Genomic DNA, 27,586 nt, shown 5'->3' with positions numbered 1-27,586 from the left:
AAATCCAGAATTCTACTTGTTGCAGCCCCAACCCGTGCACACCTCTCCCCTTCATTCCCTGCCCTAGGGCTTAAAAGACCCGGGGTCCATATTTCCTGACCACGAGGTCCTGGAAACCAACGAAGATCCAACAGGCATGAGGATTTGTGTGAGGCACTCAGGAAGTAGCCAGAGAACCAGGTGTTCATGATGGGGTAGGGGCAGAGCAAGCTCAGCCACCCCTGGACCCACGCCTTGAGCCAGGAAGGGAGAAGGGTCACCTCGCCCTGCAAAGAGGCTCATGAGGTCCATAGATGGCAGTATCGCAACCAAGAGGCAATGCACATCCAAGGGGGTGGGCTGGTGGGCATCCTTGAGGGCCCACTGCCCCCATCAAGGCTGTGGCCGGGAGAAAAGGTCAACATGGCCCCAAAAGCCACAGGGCAGAGGGAAGGAGGCAGCCCCTGTTCCTTCATTTCCCCTTGGCTTCCTCTACCACCCCTTCAAGAACCCAGTATGCAGCCTGCCCGGGTGGCCCTGTCCCAGGCCCTGCTGGTCAGCTGCGGACTGCCCTCGCCTAGGACCCACAGGCAAGGCTCCAAGCTTGGTTGGATAAGAGTTTGAGAGAATGTATTGGAAGCTCCTGCCCCTTCCCCATCTTGTTCATTATGTTGGAGGTTACTGTGTACCTAGAGATGGGTCGGGATGAGGGCAGGGAGGTGATGACCAGAGGGAGCCTTGCTTTGAAGAAAGGGTTGGCTGAAGGAACGCTGGCAGGGCCAGGCATTATGAGTCTTCAGGACACTTGGAGCCTGTTGGGGCTGCAGGGAGAGGACAGCGGGCGAGCCAGGGCAGGCTATGTGGCGTGTGGGGATGGAGGCGTGGAACCCAGGGGCATGGTGAGGACAGCAGCTGGAGAACAAGGGAGCCCCCTGGGAGGGAGGGAAGCAAAAAAGAAGGGATGGGGCGGCAGAGGCTCTTGGGGTTCCAGTCCTTGGCCACCCCCCGCCCAGCACCCCAGCAGCTGTTTGGGTCCCCAGGCCCCCTCCTTCCTCTGGCCCCCACATGAGACCCCAGAGACACAGTTACAGCAGGTTTATTGTTGGCGACAGAGCACTGCGCTGCTCTCCCAGGGGCGCGGCCAGCGGCTGTGAGGAGAGCAGGTGGACTGGTGGGTGCTGAGCCAAGTGAGTGCTGAGGTCAAGGCCTGCCCTCCTGGGCTCTGTGTTCCCTCCCACCTCTCTGCGTAAGGAAGTGCCAGTCCACTTGGGTGTGGACCCTCTCAGGAGTAGTTCCTGGCAGGGTCTGCCCTGGGCAGGAGTGGAGGGCCCCGGAGAGTCTGGGCTAGTGGCGGTGACAGCTGCAGGGACCGCAGGAAGCAGCCAGGCCTCTCCGAGGAGCAGGAGCCCCGTCCCCCTAGACACTTCATGTGGGTGATGATGGGCCAACGCCGTCAGCTTTGGACTTCTGGATCCCCTGGTCCCCGGCTACCAAGCTCACCCAGCCCAGGAGAGACCCAGGCCCTGCACCCCAAGGAGAGGGCCTGAGGTGAAGGGCGGAGAGTGCACCGGGGGTGTCCGGGCACCGGCAGGGGGCTCGGTGAGGGGACGCAGGCCAGGCCTCACGTCTGCAGCTCCAGGAGGCAGTTGGGCTCCGAGGGCGGGGAGCTGGCGGGGCTGCAGCTGTGAGCCTCCCGGAGGTCCTGCAGCACCTGCAGCAGCTGGGCCAGTGGGTCCTCTGGTGCTGGAGGCAGGTGCAGTTTGAGGGCAGAGCAGGCTGGGCCTCGCCTCCCAGTGCTTGTCTCAAGGGTCAGAGGGCCCCTGGAAGTGGGCCTCAGGAGCCCCACTTACAGCATCCCTGAATGGGGCTCCAACCACCGAGGGAGTCCAGATGGGAAGGACCTACCTTCACCAGGGCCCGTGAGCGTGGAGCCTGCCCCTGTGCCCGCACTCAGCTCCCGGTGCTTCTCCCTGTGGGGGGACAGAGGGGGCTCTTGTTGCCCTTGCTGGGAAGGCCGGGTGACCCAGGGTGGGCCTCCTGAGCCCCAGGGGCTGACTCTTTCAATCTAAAGGGAAGAAACCTGGGCCCAGGTCTTGGCCCCTGATCACCTCCTGCCTTCCCGCTTCCAGCCTCCTCCTCTGGTTCCCCACCCTCCCCCCTGCGCCTCGGCAGAAGGCACTTTGGAAACCGAGTTTGACCACGTCGCTCCTGATTGGGAGGGCCCTTGGGAAAAGAGCCAGTTGGCGCCTGAAATTCCTCCAGTATTAACTGGCCATGGAATGAGTTAACTGGCATGGAGAGCGTGGCATTTAAGCATAGTTCCTAACCGGTTGTCCCCAGTCCTGTCAGGTCTGATCCTCTGTGTGCCTACGTGGAGGGAGGGCGAGCGGCCGCATGGACCCCATACTTGGAAGTTCCTTATTTAGGAATTCTTCTGGCTCAGCCCTTATGAAGGTCTCCCCGGCCTATTTTGGGAGAGATGTTTCCCTCTGCCAAGGTCTAACAGACTTCCTCCTCCTCAGACACCTGCTCTCCTGCTCCTCGCAGGGCAGCCACCTTGGCCTTTGCCCACGCTGCCCCCACTGCCCAGAATGCCCTTCCCTGCTTCACTCTCTACGAGACCCTTCAAGCCTCACAGACCAGCTCAACCGTCATTCCCTCGCTCCTCCTCCCGTGTTCTTATTCACATTTATGGTGGGGCTGAAACGTGAAAGGCACTGTTCTCAGCACTGGCATTAGAGCAGTGAACACCACAGGCCTGCCCTCAGCAAGCTCAGTGTAACTGCGACAGGCAGGACATGAGTCAACCACACGTGCTGATGAGTTCCATAACGTTCTAGAGTAACAGTGGTCAGGGAAGGCATCTCTGACAGGTGGCATTTGAGCAGAGGCCTGAATCAGGTAAGGGAATAAGCCATGTGAATAGCTGGGGAACAGCCTTCAGGCAAAGACACAGCAAGTGCAAAGGTCCTGTGGTGGAGAGGCCCAGAGCCAGCAAGATGGCAAGGACAGCATCAGCAAGCTTAGCCCAGAGGGCCTGATGGTGGATGAGGCTTAGAAGCAGGTCAGCCAGGGCACTTGGGCCCTGCAGCCAGGACAAAGACTGGATTTTAAGGATGTAGAAAGCCAGTGGGGGTTTTAAGCGGGGGAGTGGTATGATCTGTTTTATGTTTGAGAAGATCACTCTGGGGGCCGTGTGGAGAAGAGATCCTAGCAAGGCAGGAGCAAAGACAGAATGGCCAGTTAGGAGGCTCCTACATCATCCCTACGATGGAAGATGTGTGGCTCGGACAGGGAGAGTCACAGTGTAGAGTCTAGAATGATGCACTTTGATGATGGAGGAAGGGGCCAGAGCCCCTTCGGCTGTTAGCCATTGAGACTGAGTTCTGACTTACGATCTCTAGAACTGTAAGAGACTAAATCTGAGTTGTTTTAAGCCACCAAGGATGTGGTAATTTGTTACAGCAGCCACAGGAAACTAATACAGCAGGTGGTTGGGTCAGAGGGTCTGAGGTCCTGGTGGGTGGAAGGGCACCAGAGAAAGTGAGTTGGAATGAGGGGAGGGGTGGCCGAGTGGTCCCGGAGGTGGGGAGGCCCCTAAGGCAGAGGGTGGTGGTTAGAACCATGGGCGCTGGTCCTATGGTGGGACCCACCTGAACCCAAGGTGGCTTGGGTTCAAATCTTAGCTCCACTGCTTCCTGGCTTAAATGGGCATAATAATAATAAGAGTACCTACTTGGTTCAGTGGTTGTGAATATTAAATGTGTTTAGACATAAAGTGAAATTCAGTGGAGCCTAGATGATGATGATGTGATGTGGAGGAGGAGGAGGCAGGAGAGGCTGTAGGGTGTAGTCACAGGAGTGAGGGTCCAGGTGGGTGAAAGAGTTAGGTCTCTGGAGTGTGGAGCTCAGGGACAGAGCGACAGGGTGGTGGCTGCGTCCTTGGGTGGAGGATGAAGTCGGGGAGCAAAGGGGCGAGAACAGGGGTGGAGAGAAAGCCGGGTCAGAAAGGAGGTGGCTGCAAAGTGACCTGGAGGCCACTGGGGACTGCAGTTCACAGGGAAGTGAGTGGGTCTAGTCTGGCAGCGTGGGCTTTGAAGGATGTTGAAGAGGTAAATCCTGGAAGAGCAGATGAGGAAAAGGACAGCCACCCCGCTCCAGGCCCAGGTGTAGGAGTGCAGGGGACTAGCCTGCCCGGGGAAGCAGTGATACCGGGAAGCACTGCACCTCTTTACAACAGCCCCACGCTGGACCCCCAGAGAGTCCGAGTCATGGGGCAGGGCCAGGGCATCCTGTTTTCAAGTTGTTTTTGAAAAGCATCCTGTTTTTCCTACACGGTAGCCAGGGTGGAGAACCACTGAATTAACCGAGATGGCCGCGGACCTCGGGGAGTTGGCCGAGGACAATGCTGTGCTCTGAGGGCACCACGAGAAGGCTGGGCAGATGGGGAGTCTGGTCAGCCTGCCCTTGGGGCCCTCATCCTGACGTGAGCTGGCCTCATGTTGTAGAGACCCAGGGCAGGGGCCCCGCCCCAGGTGTGGCTGCCAAAGCCAAAAGGTGCCGCAGGATTAGAAGGGAGGTGACCAGCCACCGGGGAGCAGTCCTAAGCCTGAACCCCAGCTCTGCCCCCTCCCTGGCACATCTCGGAGTGGCACGAGCTCTCCCATTTGGGGCTCACTGCCCCTGCACAGGCTGCCTCACCGCAGCGCAGCCTCCATGCCCAGCAGGTGCCGGTAGATGAGTTGGGCCTCCAGGTCATGGTCGAGAGGGTCATTCCATTCCTGCAGGGTCACCCGTGACCGGGTCTTATCACAGCCCAGACCTGGGGGCGGAGAGAAGGTCGAGTTTCAGGCAGGCATTGTGAGTGCTCCTGTCCAACTTCCCGGCAGTTCAGATGGGAGAACTAGGCCTAGAGAGGGAAAGGGATGGACTCAGGGGGCCCCAGTGCAGGCCGGGCTGGGAGCACAGTCCCGAAAGTCTGGCCCAGGGCCTCCCCATGGCTCCCCACACTCCCAGGGCGGTAGCTCCTCTCCCCGGTCCACTCCTGAGCCACGGGGTGCCTGACTGCAGAGCGTGGGAGTTACCCAGGACACCACTTAGGGAGCTGGACCACTTTCTAGAAGCGCCTGCCTGGAAGCAAGCTGAGAGCACCTGGAAGGTAATATCATGGTGAGGGGACCAGCAGGGTTTGTGCCTTGGAATGAGCTGCCGACCACTTGCTGGCCTAACCACCTTGGTAGAGGCACCTGCCCTCGCTACGCCTCCGTTTCCTCCTCCATAAAATGAGGCTTCCCGGCTCTGCCTCATAGTGCCCTGGGGAGCCCCACTTCCCAACGGCCAGGGTTATCACTGGGATGGGGATAGTCAGAGGCTGCAGGCAAGGCCAACCAGCAAGAGACACCCTTGCAAAGAGCTGCCAGTTTCCACCCCCTGTTCAGCCTCAGATCCAGGACGGGGCTGGTGCAGGTGGGTCAGGTTGCAATGGCCTCTAGCCACACTGAAGGAAAGCTGTTTACATTTAATTAAAATTAAATAAAATTTAAAAGTACTTAAAATTCAGTTCGTTGGCTGCACTAACCCCAGTTCAAGTGCTCAACAGCCACTTGGGCTTGAGGTACAGATACACACCGTTTCCGTCATCACAACAATTTAGTAGAAGCTCCTCTGTGCCATCCCTCTAGTGCCCAAGGCCCAGGGTCCCCAGCACCAGCTCCAGTGCCAGGCTGCCCGCCGTGGACAGATGCAGCCCAGCAGGGCCCAGGCCTTCACTCCCACCTGTCTTGTCCTTCTGGTGGCAGCAGCTCCACTTGTCCCCGCGGAAGACTCCAGGGTGGTAGGAGCCCAGCAGGCCGGTGTTGTTGATGCTCACCTTCCGCAGTGCAGACAGCCACTGGTTCAGCTCGTTCACACACTGCAGGGACCAGAGGTGGGCGGAATGGGGCTGATCAGAGGCCACCCCCTCCAGGAAGCCCTCCCCGCTGCAGCTCCTGTGCCACGCAGGACAACATGTTCCCCGCTAGCACACTCAGCAGCTTTGAGTGAATGAGGAAAGACTGCCCTCTCCCAGTGGGCCCAGCCCACACCTGAGCACCTGGCTTGATGAACAGAGCACGGGCTGGATTTCAGCTGCCACTGCCCCATGGCCATGCACTTGGGTAGTCCACAACCTGCCAACCACATGCGGTGGCCCTGTTGTCACCACGTTTTCCCTGTGGCTCTGCACTCTGACCCAACAGGGAGCCCGTAGTGGGCAGGGCCTATGAGACAGGTCTGTGACCACCTAACACCTGCCAGGATTGTCACTCCCTGGGAAAGCCAGGCCCCTCCAGCTTCCTGCTTGTGTTCTTCCTCCATGTGTTCTGCCCCTAATGCTCCATCCTTCACCTGTCCCTTCTCAAATGCCAATTAGAGGCTCTCCTGACCACCCTTAATGAACAGCACCCCTCCCTGCGGCACCCCACTTGACCCTTCCCTATCTCTCTTAGTCTCTATTGGTTCCCTTCAAGGCACTATTTGCCATTGTAAATATTTATTATTTATCAGCCCATCTTCTTTCCTGGAATATAAGGTCCATTAGGGCAAGGACGTTGTTTTGTCTGCTGCCCTATGCCCACCACTTAGAACAGTGCCTGGAACCTAGCAGGTGCTCAATGAGTACTTTTAAAATGAATGAATGAATGAATGAATGAATGATGAGTTAATCCATGAACAGAAAAGAAAACACATGGACAGAGAAGGGGATGTGAGAGCATGCACCCAGAGCCACACACATGCACAGACATGATTGTTATGTGTCGATATGCACGTACACAGAAACACAGAGGCACCAACCAACTCAGACACTTGGAAGTTCAGTTTCCCACAGATGTGTGCCAGGTGCAGCCGGACCTACATGGGGTGCCTGGGCAGGCCCACGGAGAGACACACACTGCACTCACATCACACCTCACATACCTTGCTGTGCCCGATGTGGCTGGGAGATTCATTCATTCCAGCCCACCCAGGGGCTACCCACAGCACCCCTCCCCCAGGATGCCCCCACCCCGTGGCCACACCTTGCATTGCAGGTAGGCGGTCTGAGGCCTGCCTGTGTCGTCCGTGTAGATGACCTGCATGACGTGTGAGCTGCCAAAGCTCTTCTCCTCCACCTTTTCTGCTGCCCGGATGTTGGCTAGCTTGATCAGGGCACTTTTCTGGGAAGGGGAGAGGAAGGGAGGCTCAGGGTCTTCGTTGAGGCCATTCCAGCTCCTATCTTTGGGCCTCAGTTTCCCCTTCTGCAGCACCAGGGGTTGGCGTGGGGGACCCAGAGTGCCCATCTCTCCAGGAGCCTGCTCTGTGAGTGACCTCAGCCGGGACAGAACGCAGACAGATGGGGCCCAAGTGCCCAGCCTCTCGGAGGCCCCCTGCAGTCCTGGGAGGTGTGAATTTTGGAAACGTTTCTAGACACCCAGCATTCCCCGGGGCTGGAAGGTAATGCCTGCCATGGACCAGGCCATGTGCCTTTGCAGTCATTGATTTCCCAGCTCACCTTTATTTTCCCAAGCTCTAAAAGTCACATTCCACCTCCTAACACCCCTCCCGCCATCACAGAATCGAATGAGATACAAATGGGACAGAGAAAAGCTCTGGATGTAGAATGTCCACTCCCTGAGACAGCTCCAATCTGCTCCAGCCGAGTCTCTGCCACTAGTCCCAGACCCTGCTCTCCTTGCCTCTGGAACACCCTCCCATCAGAAATCACCAGGCCCCACACCGCCCAAATGACCAGGTCCCATGGTCCTTGGGGTAATGCCCACACTCCCAGCCTGGCGTCTAAGCCACCCCCCCCCCCACTGGCTTCAGTGACAAGCAGAGAGGGGCAGTGCCATCCCTTGGAGGAGTGGGGAGCCCTGGGGACACATGTCTGAGCCGTCTCAGGTTGGGGCCACCGAAAGGACAGAAGGGACAGCCCAGAGGATGTGGTGCCAGGCCTGCTGGAGAGGAGGCGGGAGGGAGGTAGTGGAGGGTGGCACTGCACAGGGGGATACACAGGATTCGCCCACAGAAAGGCATCTCCAAGGACCAGAAAGGGGCCCAGAGTAGGATGAGGGAGGGCCCTGCCAGGCAGCCAGGCTTTGCTGAGGCTACAGAAAATGTTGAGGGGAGCCAGGGCTGGGCAGTTGCCCAGAGCAAAAAAAGCTAGAAAGTGGGAGGCCCAAGCTGAGGGGTCACCCCAGGGAGCTCTTTCACCCCCTTAGGATTCCCTGGCTGCTCAGGGCTGGGTTGGGCATCCCTGGCTGGCCATCCCCAGAGCCTGGCTGACTGGGGGTCAGGTTGGCCCAGCCGGGGTCAACAGGTCCACCCAGAAAGTGTACACTAAGCCCTTCTTGGGAGAAAAGTGCGCAAAGGAGGCCAGCCCAGGGTCACAGTGTCTTTAGCAATACCACTGATCTGGGTCCTGCTCTGAGCCAGATCCTGGCTCTGCGCCTGGAGAAAGATCATCTCATCTGATCCTTAAAAACCTGTTAAGTAGGGACCACTGTCTCCAATGACAGCCAAGACACCGAGGCCCCGAGAGGCGGAGACACTTCCCCTAGGTACTCAGGGCTGAAACCCAGGACTCCCCTTAGCCCTCTCTGCTTCCCTGCTCTCCCACTGATGCTCCTCTCAGCCTCCTATCCCACGGATGCACCTGACCTAGAAGCCAGAGCTGGATACCATATCAGCTTCCTGTCCCCTTCCCCCTTCACTGAGGAGCTTCTTTCTCATGGGTCTCTCCACCCACCACCCCCCAAAAAATATGCTTTTATTGATTTTAGAGAGAGGGGAAGGGAGAAGGATAGAGAGACAGAAACATCTCCGCCATTGATCGGCTGCCTCCTGCATGCCCCCTACTGCGGATCAAGCCCACAACCAGGGCCTGTGCCCTGACAGGGAATCGAACCAGCGACCTCTTGGTTCATGGGCTGATGCCACACCGGCTGGGCTCTCACAGGTCTTAACTGATTTTGTAGCTGCCATCAGAAGGCTAGTCCTGCCTGGCTTTCTTCTCTGATCCTAGTGGACCCTGGGACGGGCTCTGAGGAAGGGACAGGTGTCTCCAGGGTGATACAACCCCTCAGAGCCCCACCTGCCTGCCTCTCTCCTCACTCACCTTGGAGCTAGGTGTCTTGGCAAAGCTGAGGGCCTCCGTGGTGAGGGAGAAGTAGAGCTTCTTGAAAGAGGAGGACATGAGGGGGCCCTTGCCCTTGGTCCTGTGGATGAAGAGTGGCCCCTCCTTCACTGGCGGCATCTGCAAACTTAGCGCCCTCTGCAGGTCCAGTTCTGCCAGGCAGGGAACGTAGGGCAAAAAGTGAGCTCAGTGGGGTCCCTAGCAACACCAGCAGGCTGTAGGTGGAGCTTCCCGAGTCACAGGCAGGGGCAGGGCCACGGGACGGGGCAGAGCAAACGTGATTAGCAGCTGTGGGTGCAGCCAGAGGCACAGAGGTGGATGGGGCCACAGGACTGGTGGCAGGTCAAATGCAAACAGGGTCCTGTGGGTGGGGCCTCCAAGAAGGGCTCACCTTCCTTCTCTTCGATGTCCACCAGCTTGGTGATGAAGTCCTTCAGCTGGGCCACGCCCTGGCGCACAGTGGGCTGCAGCGGCTCCATCCAAGCCTCCTTGGCCCTGGAAGCCGGCGTGTCCATGTTGCCCACATTCTGGATGGCCTGGAGATGCCAGCAGGGTCAGGGGCCCAAACCACCGACAACCCCCCCACCCCAGTCTGTGCTACTCCCACAATAGAAACGAGGCAGAGTCAGCATGGGCTCTGCTCACAGGCCCACTCCAACCCCCCCGGGGACCAAGGGTAAACAGATCACTACGTGTGAGACATTTGGGGCCTGATAGTTGATGCTACCTAGGCCCAACCTATTGCCCTTCCTTTGCATGTCTTATATCAGACTCTGCCCCACGGGGTATGCTGGCCCCAGCCCAGTGCTGGACACACAGCCTGGGAGTAAGCAGACATGGGGTTGACAGGCCCAGGATTCACCACCAACAGGCTGTGTGGCCTTGGGCAACCTCCTTCCCCTCGCAGGCCTGTTTCCTTATCCATGAGGTTGGGTAGCCATGGAAAAGCTTTGTAAACCGGGCAGTGCCACGTGAGAGTCTCAGTAGCCTGGTCACAAGGACTCCCTGGAGCCAGGTGGGAACAGTGCAGTCCAGGCGAGGACCCTGTTCAGCACCCAGCTGGGCAGCCCGCCTGCAGTCTCACCTTGGCCAGCAGCAGCAGAGTGCGGCTGGTGCGGGCGTCTGCGTGCCGCTCCCGCAGGTGGAAGAGCTTGGGTGCCATGATGGCGGGAGAGACGAAGCGCAGGCACAGGAAGCTGGTGACAGCGATGAACGGCACGTTCTGGAGGGGTGCGGAAGAGCCGTGGGCTGGACTCCCCCAAGCCTGAGCTCCTGATAGCCCCTTTCCCTTCCAGGCTGTCTCTGTCTCTCCCCATGACCCTGCCCCTCTTCCTGCCCGTGGCTACTAACTCCACCACCGCCACGCCTGCCACCCCTCTCCACTGGGCCTTGGGGCCCCACAGCTCCCCGTTCCCTACCGCTTTCTTCTCTCTCCCAGCCCTGCCTGCAGGGGGCGCACCTCGTGCTGGGCGCTGGGGAAGCGCTCCCGCACGCGCAGGAAGAGCTGGCGGAAGGTGGCGCGGACCACGGCTGGGCAGGCTCGAACGGAGCGACAGAGCGCACTCAGCAGCGCCCCCAGGTGGGCGCGCAGCGTCTGTGCGCTCTGCTGCAGCACCTCAGCCTCAGTCTGTGGGCGGTGCAGCCCAGAGCACCTGCGTGGGCCGAAAGCGGACGGTCAGAGAGGGTCGGAGTCAGCGTCTGCACACGTAACAGGCAGGGACTCCCAGAGATACAAAGGCCATCAACAGAGAGAGGGACACAGAGACAACACACGGGTGAGCAGGTAGACGAAAGGTAGATCCAGGTAAAAAGAGTCATAAACATATACTTGCAGACATCGCTGACCCCCATCTCCAACCCCTTGTCCCCCTGCCCAAGGATTCCCCGCCCCCCATCTCACCCAACATCCTTGACCTCCACTTTACTGGGGTCCAGCTCCACGTACTTCTTCTCCTCAAATACCCTGTCGATGATGGGGCCCAGGATGCTGTGCAGATACCGCATCCCAGCCACCTGGGGGCGACCGAGAGCAGCATTGGTCCTGTTTCCTGGCTATCACCCCGCTGTTGGCCTCCCAGCCACCCTGTGCACCCTCTGCCTGTTGTATCCACTCAGGACTGGCCAGGCACATAAGGAATGCAGCTCAAACTGTTGCTAAATGAATGAATGAATCAACCAATGAATGAATCAATGAAGGAAGGAACAACTAACAGAAGCCTTGAATTTAAGTTATGTCTCTTGGCCTCTCTGAACCTTAGTCTCCTCATCTATAAAACAAAAGCAAGATACCATGCAACCTCACCTTCAGAAAAGACTCCATGGACTTTGTGGCCAGAGAGTTGCTCCGGAACAGGGTGTTGGCCTCACCTATAGTTAGAAATTCCAGTGGGCAGAGGGCTGGGAGAGGGACACGCTTTGGGGAAGAGGACCCTGGGGTGCTAAGAGGGCCCTTCAGTAAAGAGCCTCCTTGCCATGTCTCAACCCATCGCCTCACCTCTGCCTTTGCTTTTTCCCTTGCTTTCTAACCTGACCCTTTTCCCCTACCCGAATCCATCTACCTCCTACAGGAGGACCTCCTAGATTTCCCCCATCCCAGCATCTCCAGAGTCCTTGGCTCCCTGCTCCACGCTCCACAACACCCTCAGACAGGCCACTCCCTCCCGGGCCTCACTGGTGCGACTCAGCTCCAGCTGGAAGAGCAGGTCCAGAAAGCCTTTGGCTAGTCCCTGGCCCAGGAAGAGCTTGAGCAGGTTGGTGGCTACTTCCTGGCGGCACTCGGTGCTGGTCATCTCCTCGATGAGTGGGATCAGCTGTGCTGGGCCCTGCGGGAGGCAGCAAGGAGAGGCGGGGCTGCAGGTGCACGAGGGAACCCAAACCCTTCACTCTGAGGACCTCAGAGGGCCACAGGGAGGGTGAGGGAGTTTCCCCAAGAGATGGCAAGGGCCCCTGGACACCAGCTAGTTCCCTACCATCCTGAGAACTGGTTCTGGCTCCTCAGAGGGGGTTTAGATGGACAGGAAGGCCAGGCCTACCATCCCTGGACCCTCCCTCCTTCCCTGGGGGCCCCCCTCACCTGGGCGCCCAGCGTCACCTCTCGGCACAGCAGCTGCACCAGGGGCTGGTAGCAGCCAGAGGGCAGCACCGTCTCGTCCCGCAGCCGCACCTCCAGCTGCAAGGAGCCCAGGTTGCCCCTGGAATGGGCAGCATGTGACCTCTCCACCAGGGACCCTGGGCCGTGCCCCCTCCATCTTCCCTGCGTGGGGCCAGCCTCCCAGTCTCTCCACTGACCCCTCCACCTTGGTTCCTCGCACTGCCCCACCTCCCATTCTTTGCCCAAGTGGTTTGCTCTGTTTGGAGAGCCCTTCCTGCCTCTGTGCTCATGGGAACTCCATCTGTCCTCAAGGCCTGGCTCCCTGCCACCTCTAGACTCCTGTGGACTCGGGCTTGACCCACAGGACTTGTTGGGCTCCCTGTGGTAAACTCCTGGAGAACAGTTCCTTCGCGTATACACTTTACACCGGAAGCAAGTCCCCAACCTGCATCACAACCTGCCCAGGGCCCTGAGGCTCCAGCAGGTCAGCAACTTGCCCCATTAGATCTAAGTTCCAAGCTCCCCTCCCACTGGGGGCACAAGCAGAGCTTAACAGTCTCTGAGGCCCCACCGCCCGCAGCACAGCACAGTCCACAGTGATGCTGCTCGGCGGCCTCGCCTGCCGCAGGCGCCGAAGACAAAGGTGCCTGGGCGCTGGGTACAGCTGTTGCTCTGCCCTGCCCCGTTGAGGGTGAGGATGGGGGTCTGGGGCCTTCAGCAGAGAGACAAGGCTGAACCATCCAAGGCTGTACCTGCCACCTCAGCCTCCCCCAGAGGGCTCCCTAGATAGGGCTGCCAGTTTTAGCAAAATAAAAATACAAGACACTCAGTTAAATCTCAAAGTTTAGTATAAGTTTGTTTCAAATATGTCATGGACATACTTACACTAAAAAATTATTCACTGCTTATCTGAAGTTTGGTTCTAACTGGACATCTTGTATTTTATCTGGCAACCTTATGCCCAGAGAATTTTGGGGCAAGTCAGAGCTCTGGTTCTGAGGACTTGAACTCTAGTCTGAGGTCTGCAGAGAAACTCTTTTCTTTTTTTTTAATATATTTTATTGATTTTTTACAGAGAGGAAGAGAGAGGGATAGAGAGTTAGAAACATCGATGAGAGAGAAACATCGATCAGCTGCCTCTTGCACACCCCCTACTGGGGATGTGCCCGCAACCAAGGTACATGCCTTGACCGGAATCGAACCTGGGACCCTTGAGTCCGCAGGCCGACGCTCTATCCACTGAGCCAAACCGGTTTCAGCATGAAACTCTTAAAGGGAAAGGGTCTGAAGGCTTGTTCCCGAAACTTTCAGATGGCAGAAAGCAGGAGACCTGCGCTGCCTTGGAGCTCAGAGGACTGAGCGGAGTCCAGGACTGAGGGAAGGATGGGGTGGGTACGAGCTGAAAGAAGCCTGGGGCTGCATCACCTACCCCTGACCGGCCCACCTGCCTGCCTGCAGGAGCCCACGCTCAGCCTCCCCCAGGCCCAGAGCCCACCTTCCCAGCCACCAAGTTCCAGAACTCACTCTTCCCTCCGCCTCTTGGACAGGTGGGGCTGCAGCTGGAACCAGCCCTCCTCCTGCTGGGCCGCCCACAGGCTCTCGACGTTGACCACCACCTGGGGGCAGGGCAGAGACAGGGCGGGGCCACACTATACTGTACTTTCAGAGGGTCCCTGAGCACCGGGGATAGTTGGGGACAGGTAGTTGCTGGTTCTGGGGAGCCCCAGGTCTCCTGAGTGCCTTCTCTGGGGAGGTTGGAGGGTTGGGTGGCTGGGAGGACAGGTGTGAAGGTGGCAGGTACAGCCTGGAGGGGCAGGGTGCTCACCTTGCCCAGGAAGTCATTGCGGCTGACAAGGTCCCAGTCCCAGGCCTCCACGCACAGTGCCTCTGTGGCCCCCTTCTCCAACTCAAACTCGAATGTCTCATTCCAGCGTGGGTAGCATGATTTCTTCACAATCTGCCCGGAAAGCAGGGGGCTGACTCCATGGGCTTCCCACACCCAGCCAAGGGCAGAGCCACCCCGAACAGCTCCCCTGGGTTCCCTGCAGGGTCCAGGCGGAGGCCCTGCAATAGCAGAGGTAAACACTTCCTGCCCAAGTCCCCACCCATTTCTCAAGTGGGGAAACTGAGGCCTGGAATTAGGCATTTGCCCAAGGCCACTCAACTAAAAAGCACTAGATTGCACGGAAGAGCCAGGTCTTCACACCCTCCCCCGCAGGGCTGAGCCCACCCCCTGGCGGTTCCCGGAGGTGAGGAGGGCACTGGAGGCAGCTGTTGGCTTTGCCGCTTGTCTGGGTCCGGCCTGGCCAGGAGTGAAACACGGCCGAGGCCACAGGGGTTGGTGCCAGAAGGGCCGGGCCCGCTACGTGTCCGCAGAGAGGTCACCCTGCTTTTCTGAACCTCCTCTGTAAGAGGGCAGCCCTCGCCTCACCTCCCAGGTGACGGGGAGGAGGTGGTGAGGCCGTGAGGGGCATGGGTGGGGCCCTCAGCCTCCCTGCCCCCTCCCCAGCCCCAGGCCTTCTCACCGAGGTCTCCTGTGTCCGGCCATTGTAGCGCACACGGACAAAGGGGTCAGATGCACCATTCCGGTCCTTGGGGGCTAGGTCCCTGGGGAGGGGGGAGCGAAGCATCCCCTGTCACTCAGCTGCCCCGGCTGGGGGGTAACCGCACCAGGCTGGGGAGGCCTGAGCTCCCCCTGCCCCTGGCCAGCTGGGTGACTGTGAGCAGCATCCCCCCCTTTTCTGGACCCTAATTCCCACAGCGATCACCACGGGGGCCCCCACACCAGGCACAGGACGCCCCAGGTTGGAGCCACAGCTCCTGACCAGGCAGCTGCACCTACTGGGGCGAAGGAGCGGGGGGCGAGGGGGGGGTAGTGAAGCAGCCGGGCCGTGGTCCCCGCGCCTCTGTTCCCAGGGCAGCCCTGAGCAGGTGCTGCCTCTCGGAGCGGCGGTTTCCTCATCAGTAAAAAGACGAGGACAAACCCCATGACTAAGGAACTGATCTTTTAGAAGGCTTGCCCTGACACCCCCCCACGTGAGGGGGTCTTGGTAAGCAGCTCAGCCGACCGTCCTCTCTCCACAGATGGTCCCTTCCGAAGCCCAAATCTGGCCCAGGCACCCCGCATGGCAGCTCTATGGAAGAACAAAGCCCACCCCTCTTCCTTTGCTGCAAATACTATTTCCTGCTCTTTCCAGAGTTGGAGTTTGGGGCCTCTCATGCCTGCTTTTCTTTCTACATCAGAATCATCTACTGGGATTCCAGAGGTTGGTCTTGAGAATCTGCCCAGAAAGAGGAGGAGAAAATGTTCTTTCTGCCTCTCGGGCACAGGCAGCTTCTTGTGCTGTCTGCAAATGCCAGCAGGGCCTGAGCTGAGGACAGGGGGACATCCCCACACTCTAAGGGGAGACCCGGCAGACCACTCCCCCATCGGGGGACATGCTAAGAGGAGGCCAGGCTGGCCCAGCCACCGTGTCCCCAGCGTGTGAGTGTGAGTGTGTGTGTGTGTGTGTGTGTGCACGCATGCACACTTGTGCCACAGAGAGCCTGGTGCCCGTGAGGCTGAGGAAGAAGGAAGTGGGTGAAGCAAGGGGTGGGTGTCGTGTGAGAGGATGACTGAGCATGAGGGGCGGGACTGTGACTGTCCATCACCATCACTTTCCGTCTGGCTGTGCCTCTTCCACATTCCAGCCCAGGACAGAAAATAAAGCCAGGGAAGCCAGAGTTCTCATTCTCAGGAGAGAGATCTTCCTCCCAGAGAGGCCACCGCTCCGCAGCGGGGGTGGGGGGGTGGGGGTGGGGAGTGGGGGGTGCTCCCATAGGCCGGGGCTGCCCTCCCGCCCAGAGGCAGGCAAGGACCCGGTGGAGGTGGGCTGGAGCCAGAAAGGAAGGCGATTCTCACGGAGTGTGACTCACACTCAGGCTGCAGCTAAAAATACGCAGGGTGGGGGGTTCCCTGCCACAGGTGACTCAGGCCCACCTTCCCCAAGTCACTGTTTCTCCTGCGGACAATCCCCCGCTTCCCACTGGAGATTTTCAGCAACCTCTTTCACACACACACACACACACACACACACACACACACACACACACACCTGCCAACCTCCACACCAAGCACCCTCCCATCACCACATATCAGGTCAAGTGCATATTGGTGTTAGATCCAGGGGAAGGCCAGTCTTGGCACCGGGGCTGTAGGATCATGGTTCAGGGTACCCCCTCACCCCCCAGCTGGTCTATGATGCCTGAAGTTCCACATTAGAACATCACCTCTTCCCCTGCCAGTCATACCCTCCTGAGTGGGGTCATCCCGGGAACCTCTCCCGCCAGCCTGAGAGCAGGCTTTGATGGGAGGAGGCCCGGGGCCGGGAGGTGGATGGGGGAGAGGAGGCTCAGCACCCACAGTGGGTTTCTCTAGTTTCTTGGGGCCCATGCCCTGCTCCCCACCCGCCACATCTCACCTGGCCTCCAGCACGGAGCAGCGCAGCCGGCCGGCACGGGTCCCCGGCACCAACTCCAGCCGCAGGTGGATCTCGCCCTGCACCTCCTCATCAGGGTCGACCTCCGTCAGGTGGGCCCATCCACTAAAACCTGTGAGGCTGCAGGTCAGCCAGCGGCCTGGCTCTTTCCATCCCACGCCCTTCACACCCCCAGGCACCACGTGGCCCCTCCTTAATCCTCTCAGAATCTTCTCCAGCTCCTGTGAGGCAGGGGATGTTGTCCCCAGTGATAGATGGGAAAACTGAGGCTCAGGCTTGTGACCCCTGTATCCTCACTATTGTGTCAGGGTGGCTCCGACCCAAAGTCATCATGGCACTGCCTTCTGTCCTCAGTTTCCCCATCTTAAAACAGGGGGAGAATGGCTCTTGCCTAGGGATGCTGGAAGGAGGGCCCAGAAGGCGAAGCGACAAGAGAATCGCATCATTGGGGTCACTGAACCCCGAGGGGCTGGCTGGGGCCTCCGGCAGGAGAGGCCGCTGGCCTGGCAGGGGCCAAGAGGCTCCATGAGTCAGCAGATTCCCCCCACCCCTCCCCATGCCGGCCCCAGCCACACAGACAGGAGCAGGTGTGTGCCTGGGAGGCCCCTGAGAGTTCGTTGCAGGGGCTCGGGCTGGCAGAGCCGAAGCATCTAAGAGCTTCCGGTCTGAACACTCATGGGCAGATGGGGACTCAGCCCAGAGAAGCAACACCTGCCGCAAGGCACACAGCAAGGCTGCGACAGGGCCGGCCCCCAAAGCGGTGTCAGCACCCTAGGAACCATCCAAGGGGTCTCCAGCTAGCCCAGCTCGAGGCCAGCGGCTCAGACTTAGGGCAGAGAGGCACTGGGGCCGGGCTGAGAGGGCCTCAGCGGGGGAGGAGGAGCCAGCTGCATTGGGGGGGGGGGGGCCCTGCATCTCAGCAGTGGAGCTTGAGGAGGCCCCTTGCGCTGCCGGCAGAGGCCTCAGATCCCATCACTAGCAGCCCTTTTGCTCTGGGGGATGCGGTCCAACCTGGAGGCAGAATGGGGCCCAGGGCACAGAGGTGGGTGTGCGGCCCTTCTGGGGAGGGTAGAAATGGCTTTCCCTGAGCATCGGGCCCGCAGGAGTTTTGAGCAAGGGTCTCTGAGTAGCGGGGAGGCTGGGACTGGGGAGACCAGTGAGGCGAGAGAGGAGGAAGGCCAGAGGAGGGGAGCAGGAGTGGGCTCCCTCCTGGGGACCTTACCTTTAGGGTGAGCAGCCAGGGTGTCCTTGGTGAGGCAGACCTTCCCGATAACGTCATCCCGGCTGGAGGATGGAGAGGGAGCCAGAGCTGGGCAGTGCTCTGCGGGGAGCCCAGGACCCCCCTCCCACCCAGTTTAGGGCCCCTGTGAGGAACGGGGAGGTTGACACCGGTCACTTCAGGGGCCTCTCTGAGTAGGACCCAGGACCTTTCTGCACATGGACCAACCCGTGTGCCCACATATGTGCCAAGATGCTCCCTGGGTGCCATTTCCTACCTCACATCCCTACACTCACACAGCGCACCTATGCCTGTATTCCCACACGTGCACACATATGACATGGCACAAGCACGGTGAATCCACACAGCACGCACCTCACACCCTTCCAGACCCCTCTGGGCTCCCCCACCCTCCAGGCTATAAAGAGGATGCAGAGTGGCCAGCAGTCCCCGCAGTGAGACCGGCCAGGGACGGGCAGGGGGTGGGGTCCAGGCCCCAGCTGAAGAGTGGGGCCCACGTTACCTGAGGGCATCCTCGTCCATGACGTAGAAGGCCACCGCATGGAAGGTGGGCGGCAGGTGCACCTGATACTCCTCACCCCAGAAGGGGCACAGGGTTTTCCACACGGTGGCTGTCCTGTAGGAGAGCACCCTCAGACCTGCCCAGCCGCCTGCTGGCCCCCGGCTGAGGCAAGGTGGGGCTGTGTGACTTGAGCCTACCTTTTCCCACATCCCCTTCCACTCCCAGAAACAGCTGCCCTGCTGTTTGATGACATCCCAGACCCCCTGTCCACCATCAGCCACTCCCTCCTGGTCTCCCGCTCTGCCTGGGTGGGCACAGGGCTGCCGCTTCAGGCCACTTTACACTTGGGGAAACTGAGAACACAGGTGGCAGCACTCAGGTCACACAGCAGGACTCCCTGGCTCCTGATGCTGAACGGACTTGCTGGCTGGAGGCAGGGTGATGGCCAAGCTGGCTCTGGAGCCAGACCGTCCTCCTGAGGGGCCTGGGAGCCAAGGTCCCAGGGCCTCACCCAGCTCTGGCCAACCCCCCCGGATCAGAGCCTTCAACACATGGGACTCAGCAGGGATTGCATGGGGGAAGCTGAAGCCGCAAGGACCCAGATTAAGGCTCAGGGGACCACCTTCACCCAACCACTTCTCAGAGAGGGTACTGAACTCGGGGACCTCGCCTCCCTGTCTGTCACTGAGACCATCAGAGCCATCACGCCCTCTCTTCACTTGCTGTCTGCGGTTGGGAGAGAGTCTGGAAAAAAGATGGGCCCTGCTCGCTGGGGGAGGAACCTAGTCTCACAAGTCAGGCAGCTTGGCCAGCCGTCAGCCGCGGGCACTCAGCTGGACAGAACCGCGGAGCAGCTCTGGCCATGAAGCTGGAGGCAGAGGCTGGGGTGAGGGAGGGGACTGGACAGCCAAGGCCCTGCCCGGAATCGTGAAGCCCATGGGGAAAGGGAGGTCCAGGGGAACTGGGCCCTTTGGGTGCAGACTGGGGACCCTCAGCCTGGAGAGGAGCAGTTTTTCTGGGGGAATAACCACTGTGGGGCTCTCTAGGGGAGAGGGGTCCCCAAGTCAGAGCAAGGACCAGGGAGGGGAGGAGGAGCTCAGGCTTTGGGGTGAGCCAGACTTGGGTTCCAGTCTGGCTTTACCACCAAGTATGAGATTTTAGGCAAGTCACTTAGTCTCTCAGAGCCTCAGTTTTTTTTATCCATAAATGGGGTTGAATATCATATGTAGCTCATCGTAAGCATTAAATGGGCTAAACTCGTTTAGTATGGAGGAGACAGCTCTCCCATAAGTGACAATCTTGTTACAAATCATCATCATGTCACTCCTGGGGGCTGTAAAGACTACAGAACAATCGGTGAGAGGGGGCCCCTGGCAGATGCTGGTGTGAAGGTGTAATTAGCAAGAGGAGAGGATCTTTCCCACCTCCTAGTAGGTGTGTCAGGGTGTGGTGGGGCCCATCTCCACACAATTCCACACCCTTCGGAGGTTTGTGTGCTGAAAGGGGCTGGGGCTGGGGCTGGGGGCAGTACCTGATGATAGGCTCATTGTCCACCTTCACGATGCAGTAGGGGTCACTGCTGCCGTTGCTGCAAGACAAACAGGCGAGTGAAGGGGCTGGCAGGTGATGCTGCAGGTGGGGTCAAGGGTGGGGCCTCCCAGGCAGCTCCCATCCCTCTGCCAGGGGCCCTCAGTGACCCCGAAAAAGACAGTCAAGGCTGAGGCACTGGGTCCTGGGCTGGGGCCAAAACCTGTTCCTCAGCCTCAGTCTGGGATGGAGTTGGTTAGGGAAGGCAGGAACCTGCACCAGGGCTCTCGGCCCCACCCCTGCGCCACCTCAGGGAAGACAGAAGCACCAGGCCAGTGCCGTCCTGTGCACTGAAGGGTAAGGGTCCTTGGTTCAATAGTCACAAGTCACAACAGCCCCAGGCCAGCTCCCTGACACCCCTCCCCTCAACACCACAGGCAGCCCTGTCGTCTGAGCCTTTGCTCTTGTTGCTCCCCTGCCTGACTGCCCTCCCAGCCTCAGCCCCTCCTCTAAGAGCCCTCTCTGTCCCAGGGGCAGGGAGTGAGGTCTCCCCTGTGACCCCACTGCTGGCCCCTCCTCAGTAGGTTTCCCTCCATCCCGGGAAGCTAGTGATGTCCCATCAGTTGCTTCTCCCGCCTGACTGAGTGACCTGAGGTTAGGGACCATTCTGTGTCCCCAGGGCCCAGGACAAATCTTGCTATAAGACAGAGTCCTGTGAGTGTTTGCTGAAGGAATGAGCAAATATAACCATCTGTCCTCAAGCTCCCAGCCATCTGGGAACAAAGGGCCAGGAAGGCAAACACGTGGGCCTGCCCAGTCCCACCTGTCTCATTGGTGGGGGATTCATGGGGTTGAGGGCAGCCCCAGCCAGGCCCAGGGCTGGTACTGGGCAAGAAGGGGGTGAAGACTGTCTCCAGAAATGCCCTGCAGGCCTGGCCTCCATAAAACGGAAGTGTAGCCCTGGCTGGTGTGGCTCAGTTGGTTGGAGCGCCGTCCTGTGCACAGAAGGGTCATTGGTTCAGTTCCCGGTCAGAGCACATAACCCAGGTTGTGGGCTGGATCCCCTGGTCAGGGCCAGTATGTGAGGCAGCTGATTGATGCTTCTCTCTCACATCACTGTTTCTCTCTCCCCTTCTCCCTCTCCCTTCCTCTCTCTCTAAAATCAACAAAAACAAACCCTCAGGTGAGGGTTTAAAAATAATAATTTTTTAAAAAGAAAAGGAAGTGTATTTTCGTGTTGGAGGTTGGGGAATTCCAAGCCCTGCTTCCCTTCTCCAAAGAGGCTCTTCTTTGGAGGAAACCACTCGGCACAAACGTCTCCAAAGGCTCTCAGACGCCAACAGAAAATGTCTGCCAAGACTCAGCTTCCCCCCAGCTCCCTGGTAGTTGCCCCGGGTCCCCGACACAGGTGAAGGCCAGGCCATGGAGGTGTGGAGTCCAAGTTAGCCCCGCCCTAGACTCCTTGCTCCTCTACCCGCAACCCCCACCCCCAGCATTTAAGAGCCCACTCCTCCAGCCCCTTGGGAACACCCCAGGTTGCATCCCACCCACACCAAGGCAAGGGGACCCCAGGCCTTACATAATAGGTCCCTGTGGTCCCCAGATGCTGGACTGGGCCCAGGAGCTGCACAAGTGTTTGAACAAGAAGCCTGGAGAAACCAGGGGCAGGTCAGTGTGGGCGAGCCCTCTGCGGCTGCCCCCCTCCTCAGGTCCCTCTCTCCCTTCTTCTGCCTCCTGCCCTGGGGGTTCCGGGGGCAGGGAACCTCTTGTGTACCCCCGTGAGCCCAGCACTACCCTCTGCTCAGCTCTCACTCAATGGATGAACTGTGAGCGCCCCGTGAGGTTTGGGGCTCATGTTGTAGTCAGGGCCACGGAGGTGGGCAGAGACCCAGCGGCAGGAACAGACCCTGTGTGCAGGGACAGCGATGCTCTAGGTGGCTGGGTCTGAGGCCAGACGTAAGGACCTGGACCGAATCGTGTTGGGACCTGTGCCCTGCCTACTGGCCTCCGCCCTGCTGAGGCCCCAGGGCAGATCCCCTCCTCTACTTCTCCTTCCCCAGCCACTTGCCGGCTCTGGCCCAGCCTGGCTACTTGCAGGGCCTCTATATTTAGGGCCTTGGCAGTTTCCAGGCTGTGGAAGAGGAAGGATCAGGGCAAACCCTGAAATAGCCCCGGGCCTGTCCCCAGGGTCACTGGGCGTGGGAGCCAGTGGGTCACCGGTCACCATGAGACTCAGCTCCTGTCTGTCTGACCCAGGCACCCAAGGATGGGAGACAGCGGGAGGAAACATGGCAGAAACAGGCAGGCCCTGAGAGGAACCTTAAGAGAACTAAAAACCCATGAGTGAAGTGGCAGGGAGGCAGGGGGCAGCTCTGTCCGAAGGGCTTCCCTCCTCAGAACTGTCTCGGTGAAGGTGGGCCACTACGATAGGCTGTGAGCTCCTGTCCTCAGAAAGGTGTAAGCCCTGCTGGAAGGGATGCTGCTCAGGAGGCAGGCTGGAGGCTGGTGAGGCACAGTGAGGTAGGCTCGCCACCACGCCTGCCTCCAGCATTCAGGGAGGGCTTCCTGTGATTGCCACGCGCCTGCCACCCTGGAGCAGGGCGTTTGTGAGGCTCTCCCCACTGAGCCCCACAGCAAGCTTGCAGCGTTCGTCCTGCTAGGACGCAGCCTGTCAGCAGCAGAGTGGGCTCGAATCTTGGCTTCTCTACCTACCGATGTGGCCTTGGCAAGTGACTTCCACATCCTGAGCCTCAGTTTCCCTGTCTTCAAACTGAGCATATTATAGGGCTAATGAGAAGGTCCTCAACACCTCTTATTGCCCTCCACTGTGGACCAGGTGTCCCTCAGGCTACCCAGAATATCAGGTCAAATGAGTCATGGTTCCTAGCCTCACAGTCACGTGACACACGCGACCCAGGAAAGAGCCATTGCTAGCAAGGGCTCTGCCCTAACCCCAGATGACGCAAAGTCCCGAAGGGTGCAGAACAGGGACGATGAAGCCTGCACAAGGGCACCAGTAAAAGCCCTGGAGAGAGAGCTGGGCGGTGTCCTGAAGGATGAATAGGAGTTTTCTGGAGGACTCTGAAGGGGAGAAGGCCCTAAATACATGCAGAAGCAGGGTTGTGAAGGGCAGTAGCCCAAAGGTGAGCGGCTGGGGGAGGGGTCACAGCTGGATTTAAAAGATAGTTGACAGGTTAGAATTGTGTACACCAGCCACTATAGGAAAGGCTGAGGAGAGGAGGTGAGTAGGGCAGGAAGGGGGGCAAGGCAAGGAAAAAGATTTCAACGGCAGAACCGACAGGATTTGGTGGCCCCACCCCTGGGAATGAAGGCACCTTGCCCAGAGGCCCTCAGCTGTGCAGAGGCAGGGCTGTGCAGGAAACCGGGCACCTTGGCTCCCTGCGCTGGTGAGAGCCTGGAGCCAGGCACGAGGCAAGCGCTTCGGGGATGGGGAGGGAGGCAACAGACAGAGGGGCCGCTCCTCCCAGCTGCTCCTCCCAGCTGCCACCCGCCAGAGGAGGCCAAGCTGACCTAGTTACTGGTGCCCGCGTGGGGGGTGCTTCGTGGCTGGGTCTGGAGGCTGAGACCCTTCTCAGAGATCATCTGCCTTCTCACCCCAGAAACCACAATCCCAGCTCCCACCCCACCTCCCCCCACACACAGAAACCCACCTTGAGATGGTCCCCCACTACCCTCCCTCACCCATTGCCATGGCAACTGCTGAGCCTGGCCTCATCAGGCCCAGGAGGCCTTGAACTGGAACTGGCGCTGAGTGTACTGGGAAACTCTTATGGGCCACTGTCCATGTAAGAGAGATGCCGGCCCCTTCCTCCTGTACTGCCCCCCCTGCCACTCCCCATCTAGCCACCTGGCTGCATCCAGGAGCCAGATGAAGAGCCTGGGTGTGGGGAGGCTCCAGCCCAGCGGACTTTGGACCCTATGCTGCGTCCGGCGGGGCTCCCTTTCCTCTGCCCCCTCCTCCAGAGCCCCCGGAGCTTTGTGCTTCCACAGCTCATATCTGAGAGATTTCTTTGTGCTTTCCACAGTTCATATCTCTGAGGCTTAGGGGACAGGAAGCAGCCTAAGGCTGCATACAAAGGAACCAGGGATCAAATGGAGCAGCTCAACTCTGGAACCTACTGAGAAAGATAGGTCAAGGGGTTCCTGAAATCTCCTCAGATCTGGCCAGGGACGGGGAAAGCCTAGGTGCCTGTGCCTCTTAGGGGCCCGAGACCCAAGACCTTGCTCTGCACTTGGAGCCAGCGTTTCCTGCCTCCGAGCCTCCTTTCCTCGTCTGTAAATGTTATGATGAGCACTGCCTTGCGGGTGCTTGTGAGGATTAGAAGTGACGGCTCCAGTAAAGCACAGGGCACAAGCAACAGCTACTCCGCAGCCACTCCATCTTGCAAGGGTCCTGGCCTCCTGCCCTATCTGTCAACTCCTCAAGCCCAAGTGCACAGCAGGGAGCCCCGGACAGCCCCTGGGTCCCAGGAGTGTTTCAGATGCACACTCCCAGGTACTAAATGTTCAGAAACTACCAAGGAAAACTCATTTCTAGGGGGGCACTTTCATCCCCTCCGGCCACGCCCCCGGCAGTTGACGGAGATCTTAGTAGTCCACCGAAATGTCTCCCCTGTGATGTCGCCCCACGCCCAGCTCCGGTCCTATCAAAGCCCCTTCCCCTCTAGAGCCGCCGTTCGCTCCGGGTTCACTGAGGCCCCTTACAGACCCCGCCCCCTCCCCAACCCACGGCCCTTCCCTGTCCCCACCCCTGAAGACTGCTCGCAGCAAATCTTCTCACTGTCCCCATTTCCCGGCCAGTCTCCCACTGCGGACCCGCTCACCACACCCTCGCTTCTGCTCTACTTGTGGGCGGGCGTGGAGACCCCGGAAAGGTCAGGCATAAGGGGCAACGCCCCTCCCGGAAAGTTGGGGTTCCCACCCCCGGCCGCGCTCACATGTCCTTGGCGGGCAGGTTCTTCCCTTCCACGATGCGGATGGACAGCGAACTGCGCTTGGCCATCGTGGGTCCGCGACTCGGGGTCCCGGCCGGGGGGGAGTCGGACGCCAGGGTCCGGTGCAGCGCGCAGCCGGCGGGCGGGCAAGAGCTGGACTGGGCGCCCAGGGGGCGGGCCGCGTCGGCCCGTGGGGGACAGGGGGGGCTGTTAACGCGGGGGCGGAGGAATCGCTTCCACTTCATTCACCCCCGCCCCCGCCCCACGTGCGGGGGACACTGCACACAGGCGGGCCAATCGGCTGCTGGGGCTGGTTCGGGCGGCGGCGCTTATTGGCCGCCTGGGGCGGGGTAGGGCGGGGCCTCAGCGAGGCATTGACGCCCGGCGGGCGCGGTGGGGCGAGGGGTGCCCCTCCGGGCTGGCGGCGATGATCCGCGCCCGGTGGCCTGCGCCACGGATCTGCGTGGGCGGCGGGCGTGGCCCGAGTGCCAGTCCCAGGCGCGCGGGGGCTGTGGGACCTAGTGTGTGTTCGGAGGTGTGGGCCTGTGTGGGGACACGCGGGACGGTGGCGTGGAGGAGGACCGCCCTGGCCACCCGAGGCTGGCGCGTGGGAGGCCCTGCATAGGTGCCAGGTCAATGAACAGTCGGACGAATTTAGCAAACAATATGCGTGTTTGTGTCAGAGCCTCCTGGGCCCAAAAGGAGGCTGCGAGAGCTAAGGGCAGCACAGAGATTTGGGGACCAAGCCTTTGGGGCATTTGAGCCTGAAAGACCTGGATTATTTTTGAGAGCCCCCTTCAGAGGTGGGGGCTTTCTCAGTTACCATCTCATCTACACCTCCTGCATCCCCCGCGGGGAGACCCTGGAGGAGGCGCTCAGGTCAAAGGGAAAATCACCTGCTGGAGGTCAGGCAGCTGGTCCAAGACAGGGCCAGGCTTGGCCTTCCCGGTGCTCCATGACCTCGACCTCGGTCTTTTCACTGGGGCACGATCCTTCTCCCACACTGTGTCCAGAGCTGAGTTTCTAGAATTGTCCCCCTTCGCGGTTCCCTCCTACACTTAGAGATCACAGTCCTAGGGCTGGCACAGGGGTAACTGGCGCTGGGCACACTTGGGTCCCAGACCCAGCTCTGCCACTCCCCTGCTGAGTGATGCTGGAAGGCTTCCTGGAGGTCAGTGAGCTGGTTCCATCCCATCCCCTGCAAAGAGGGAGCACAGACACCTGTAAAGACACTGAGGTGGGTGCTGACGGCTGGCACAGTTCTCTTTTCTGTTACATTCAGTTTTCTCTCCCTATTTTGTTACTTATGCTCCACATGCACACTTTACCAAATTCAAGATATTGATGGTTTGCAATGAAAAATGAAGTCAAGTTTCTCTTCTCTCCCAGCCACACAAATTCCCTTTCCTGTGGCACCCACTATTCCTGGTTCCTGTGCCTCCTAGAGACAGACTGTCTACAAAGGCCTCAGTAGACAATTTTTTTTTTATATACACAAACTAGAGACCTGGTGCACAAAATTCGTGCACTCAGGGGGGTCCCTCAGCCCGATTGCACCCTCTCACAATCCAGCAGCCCTCAGGGGATGTCTGCCACTGCTGCTGGGCTTGCCAGCTTCTGGCTGAGCGGCTGCCCCCTGGTGGTCAATGTGCACCATAGCAACTGGTCGTTCTGCTGTTCGGTGGATTTCATGTTAGCCTTTTATTATATAGGACTAGAGGCCCGGTGCATGAAACTTTGTGCACTTGGCGGGGGGGGGGGGGGGGGTCCCCTCAGCCCAGTCTGTGCCCTCTAGCAGTCCGGGACCCCTTGGGGGATGTCCACCTGCCAGCTTAGGCCCACTCCCCAGGAGATTGGGCCCAAGCTGGCAGTCAGACATCCCTCTGGCAGCCCAGGAGCCCTCGGGGGATGTCTGACTGATGGCTTAAGCTGCAGTCGGACATCCTTAGCACTGCCAAGGAGGCAGGAGAGGCTCCCGCCACCTGCTGCTGTGCTTGCAGTCCTCAGCCCGGCTTGTGGCTGAGTGGAGCTCCCCCTGTGGAAGCGCACTGTCCACTAGGGGGCAGCTCCTGCGTTGAGTGTCTGCCCCCTGGTAGTCAGTGCATGTCATAGCGACCTGTCATTCCTCCATTAGGGCCAATTTGCATATTACCCTTTTATTATATAGGATAGTAGCTTACTGGTTGCACTTATGGTTTCACTTATTTTATCTTGGAGAGTGGTGCATGTCGATACGTAAAAAGTACCCTCGCCCAGCCAGTGCGATTCAGTGGTTGAGCATCGACCCATGCACCTAGAGGTCACTGGTTCAATTCCCAGTCAAGGCACATGCCCAGGTTACGGGCTCAGTCCCTAGCAGGGGGTGTGCAGAAGCAGCTGATCAATGTTGAGGTTTCTTTCTCATCAATGTTTCTATCTTTCTCTCCTTTTCCCTTCTTCTCTCTCTAAAAATCAATTAAAAAATTTTTTTCAAATAATTCCCTCATGCTCTTTGCCACTTGCCAAGTTTTCCATCATGTGGACATACCATCATCTTACTTTTTTAAAAGATTTTTTAAATTGATTTTTAGAGAGAGAGGGAGAGAGAGAGAGAAACGATGTGAGAGTGAAACATTGATCAGCTGCCTCCTGCACACCCCCTCCCAGGGATCATGGCAGCCTGG

The 27,586-nt window shown here is 59.2% G+C and overlaps 1 protein-coding gene across 3 annotated transcripts; it reads right to left on the bottom strand.

Moving 5' to 3' along the window:
- Nucleotides 1–1,059: 1,059 nt before the first annotated feature.
- Nucleotides 1,060–25,105, bottom strand: RASA4B (RAS p21 protein activator 4B). Of its 3 annotated transcripts, none has more exons than XM_079792181.1 (21): nucleotides 24,927–25,105; nucleotides 19,973–20,029; nucleotides 18,442–18,555; nucleotides 17,922–17,983; nucleotides 16,682–16,811; nucleotides 14,747–14,828; nucleotides 14,047–14,178; nucleotides 13,746–13,837; nucleotides 12,204–12,321; nucleotides 11,802–11,952; nucleotides 11,433–11,497; nucleotides 11,031–11,143; nucleotides 10,590–10,782; nucleotides 10,215–10,352; nucleotides 9,522–9,666; nucleotides 9,113–9,282; nucleotides 7,035–7,172; nucleotides 5,755–5,890; nucleotides 4,681–4,801; nucleotides 1,885–1,949; nucleotides 1,060–1,722 (listed from the first exon to the last, which is right to left on the bottom strand). In XM_079792181.1, exons 1-21 carry the CDS (start codon nucleotides 24,989–24,991, stop codon nucleotides 1,601–1,603), a joined length of 2,409 nt encoding a protein of 802 aa, XP_079648307.1. In that variant the 5' UTR covers nucleotides 24,992–25,105; the 3' UTR covers nucleotides 1,060–1,600. The 3 variants fall into 3 exon arrangements, with proteins under 3 accessions (XP_079648307.1, XP_079648308.1, XP_079648309.1); XM_079792182.1 differs by having other exon boundaries at nucleotides 12,222–12,321; XM_079792183.1 differs by lacking the exons at nucleotides 1,060–1,722; nucleotides 1,885–1,949 and having other exon boundaries at nucleotides 4,784–4,888.
- Nucleotides 25,106–27,586: the final 2,481 nt, after the last annotated feature.

This window comes from Cnephaeus nilssonii, assembly GCF_951640355.1.
Source record: "Cnephaeus nilssonii genome assembly, chromosome: 2".
NCBI classification, from domain to species: Eukaryota; Metazoa; Chordata; class Mammalia; order Chiroptera; family Vespertilionidae; genus Cnephaeus; species Cnephaeus nilssonii.
Note: the sequence above shows the minus strand (reverse complement) of the source record. Positions and strands in the feature narration are given on the sequence as shown.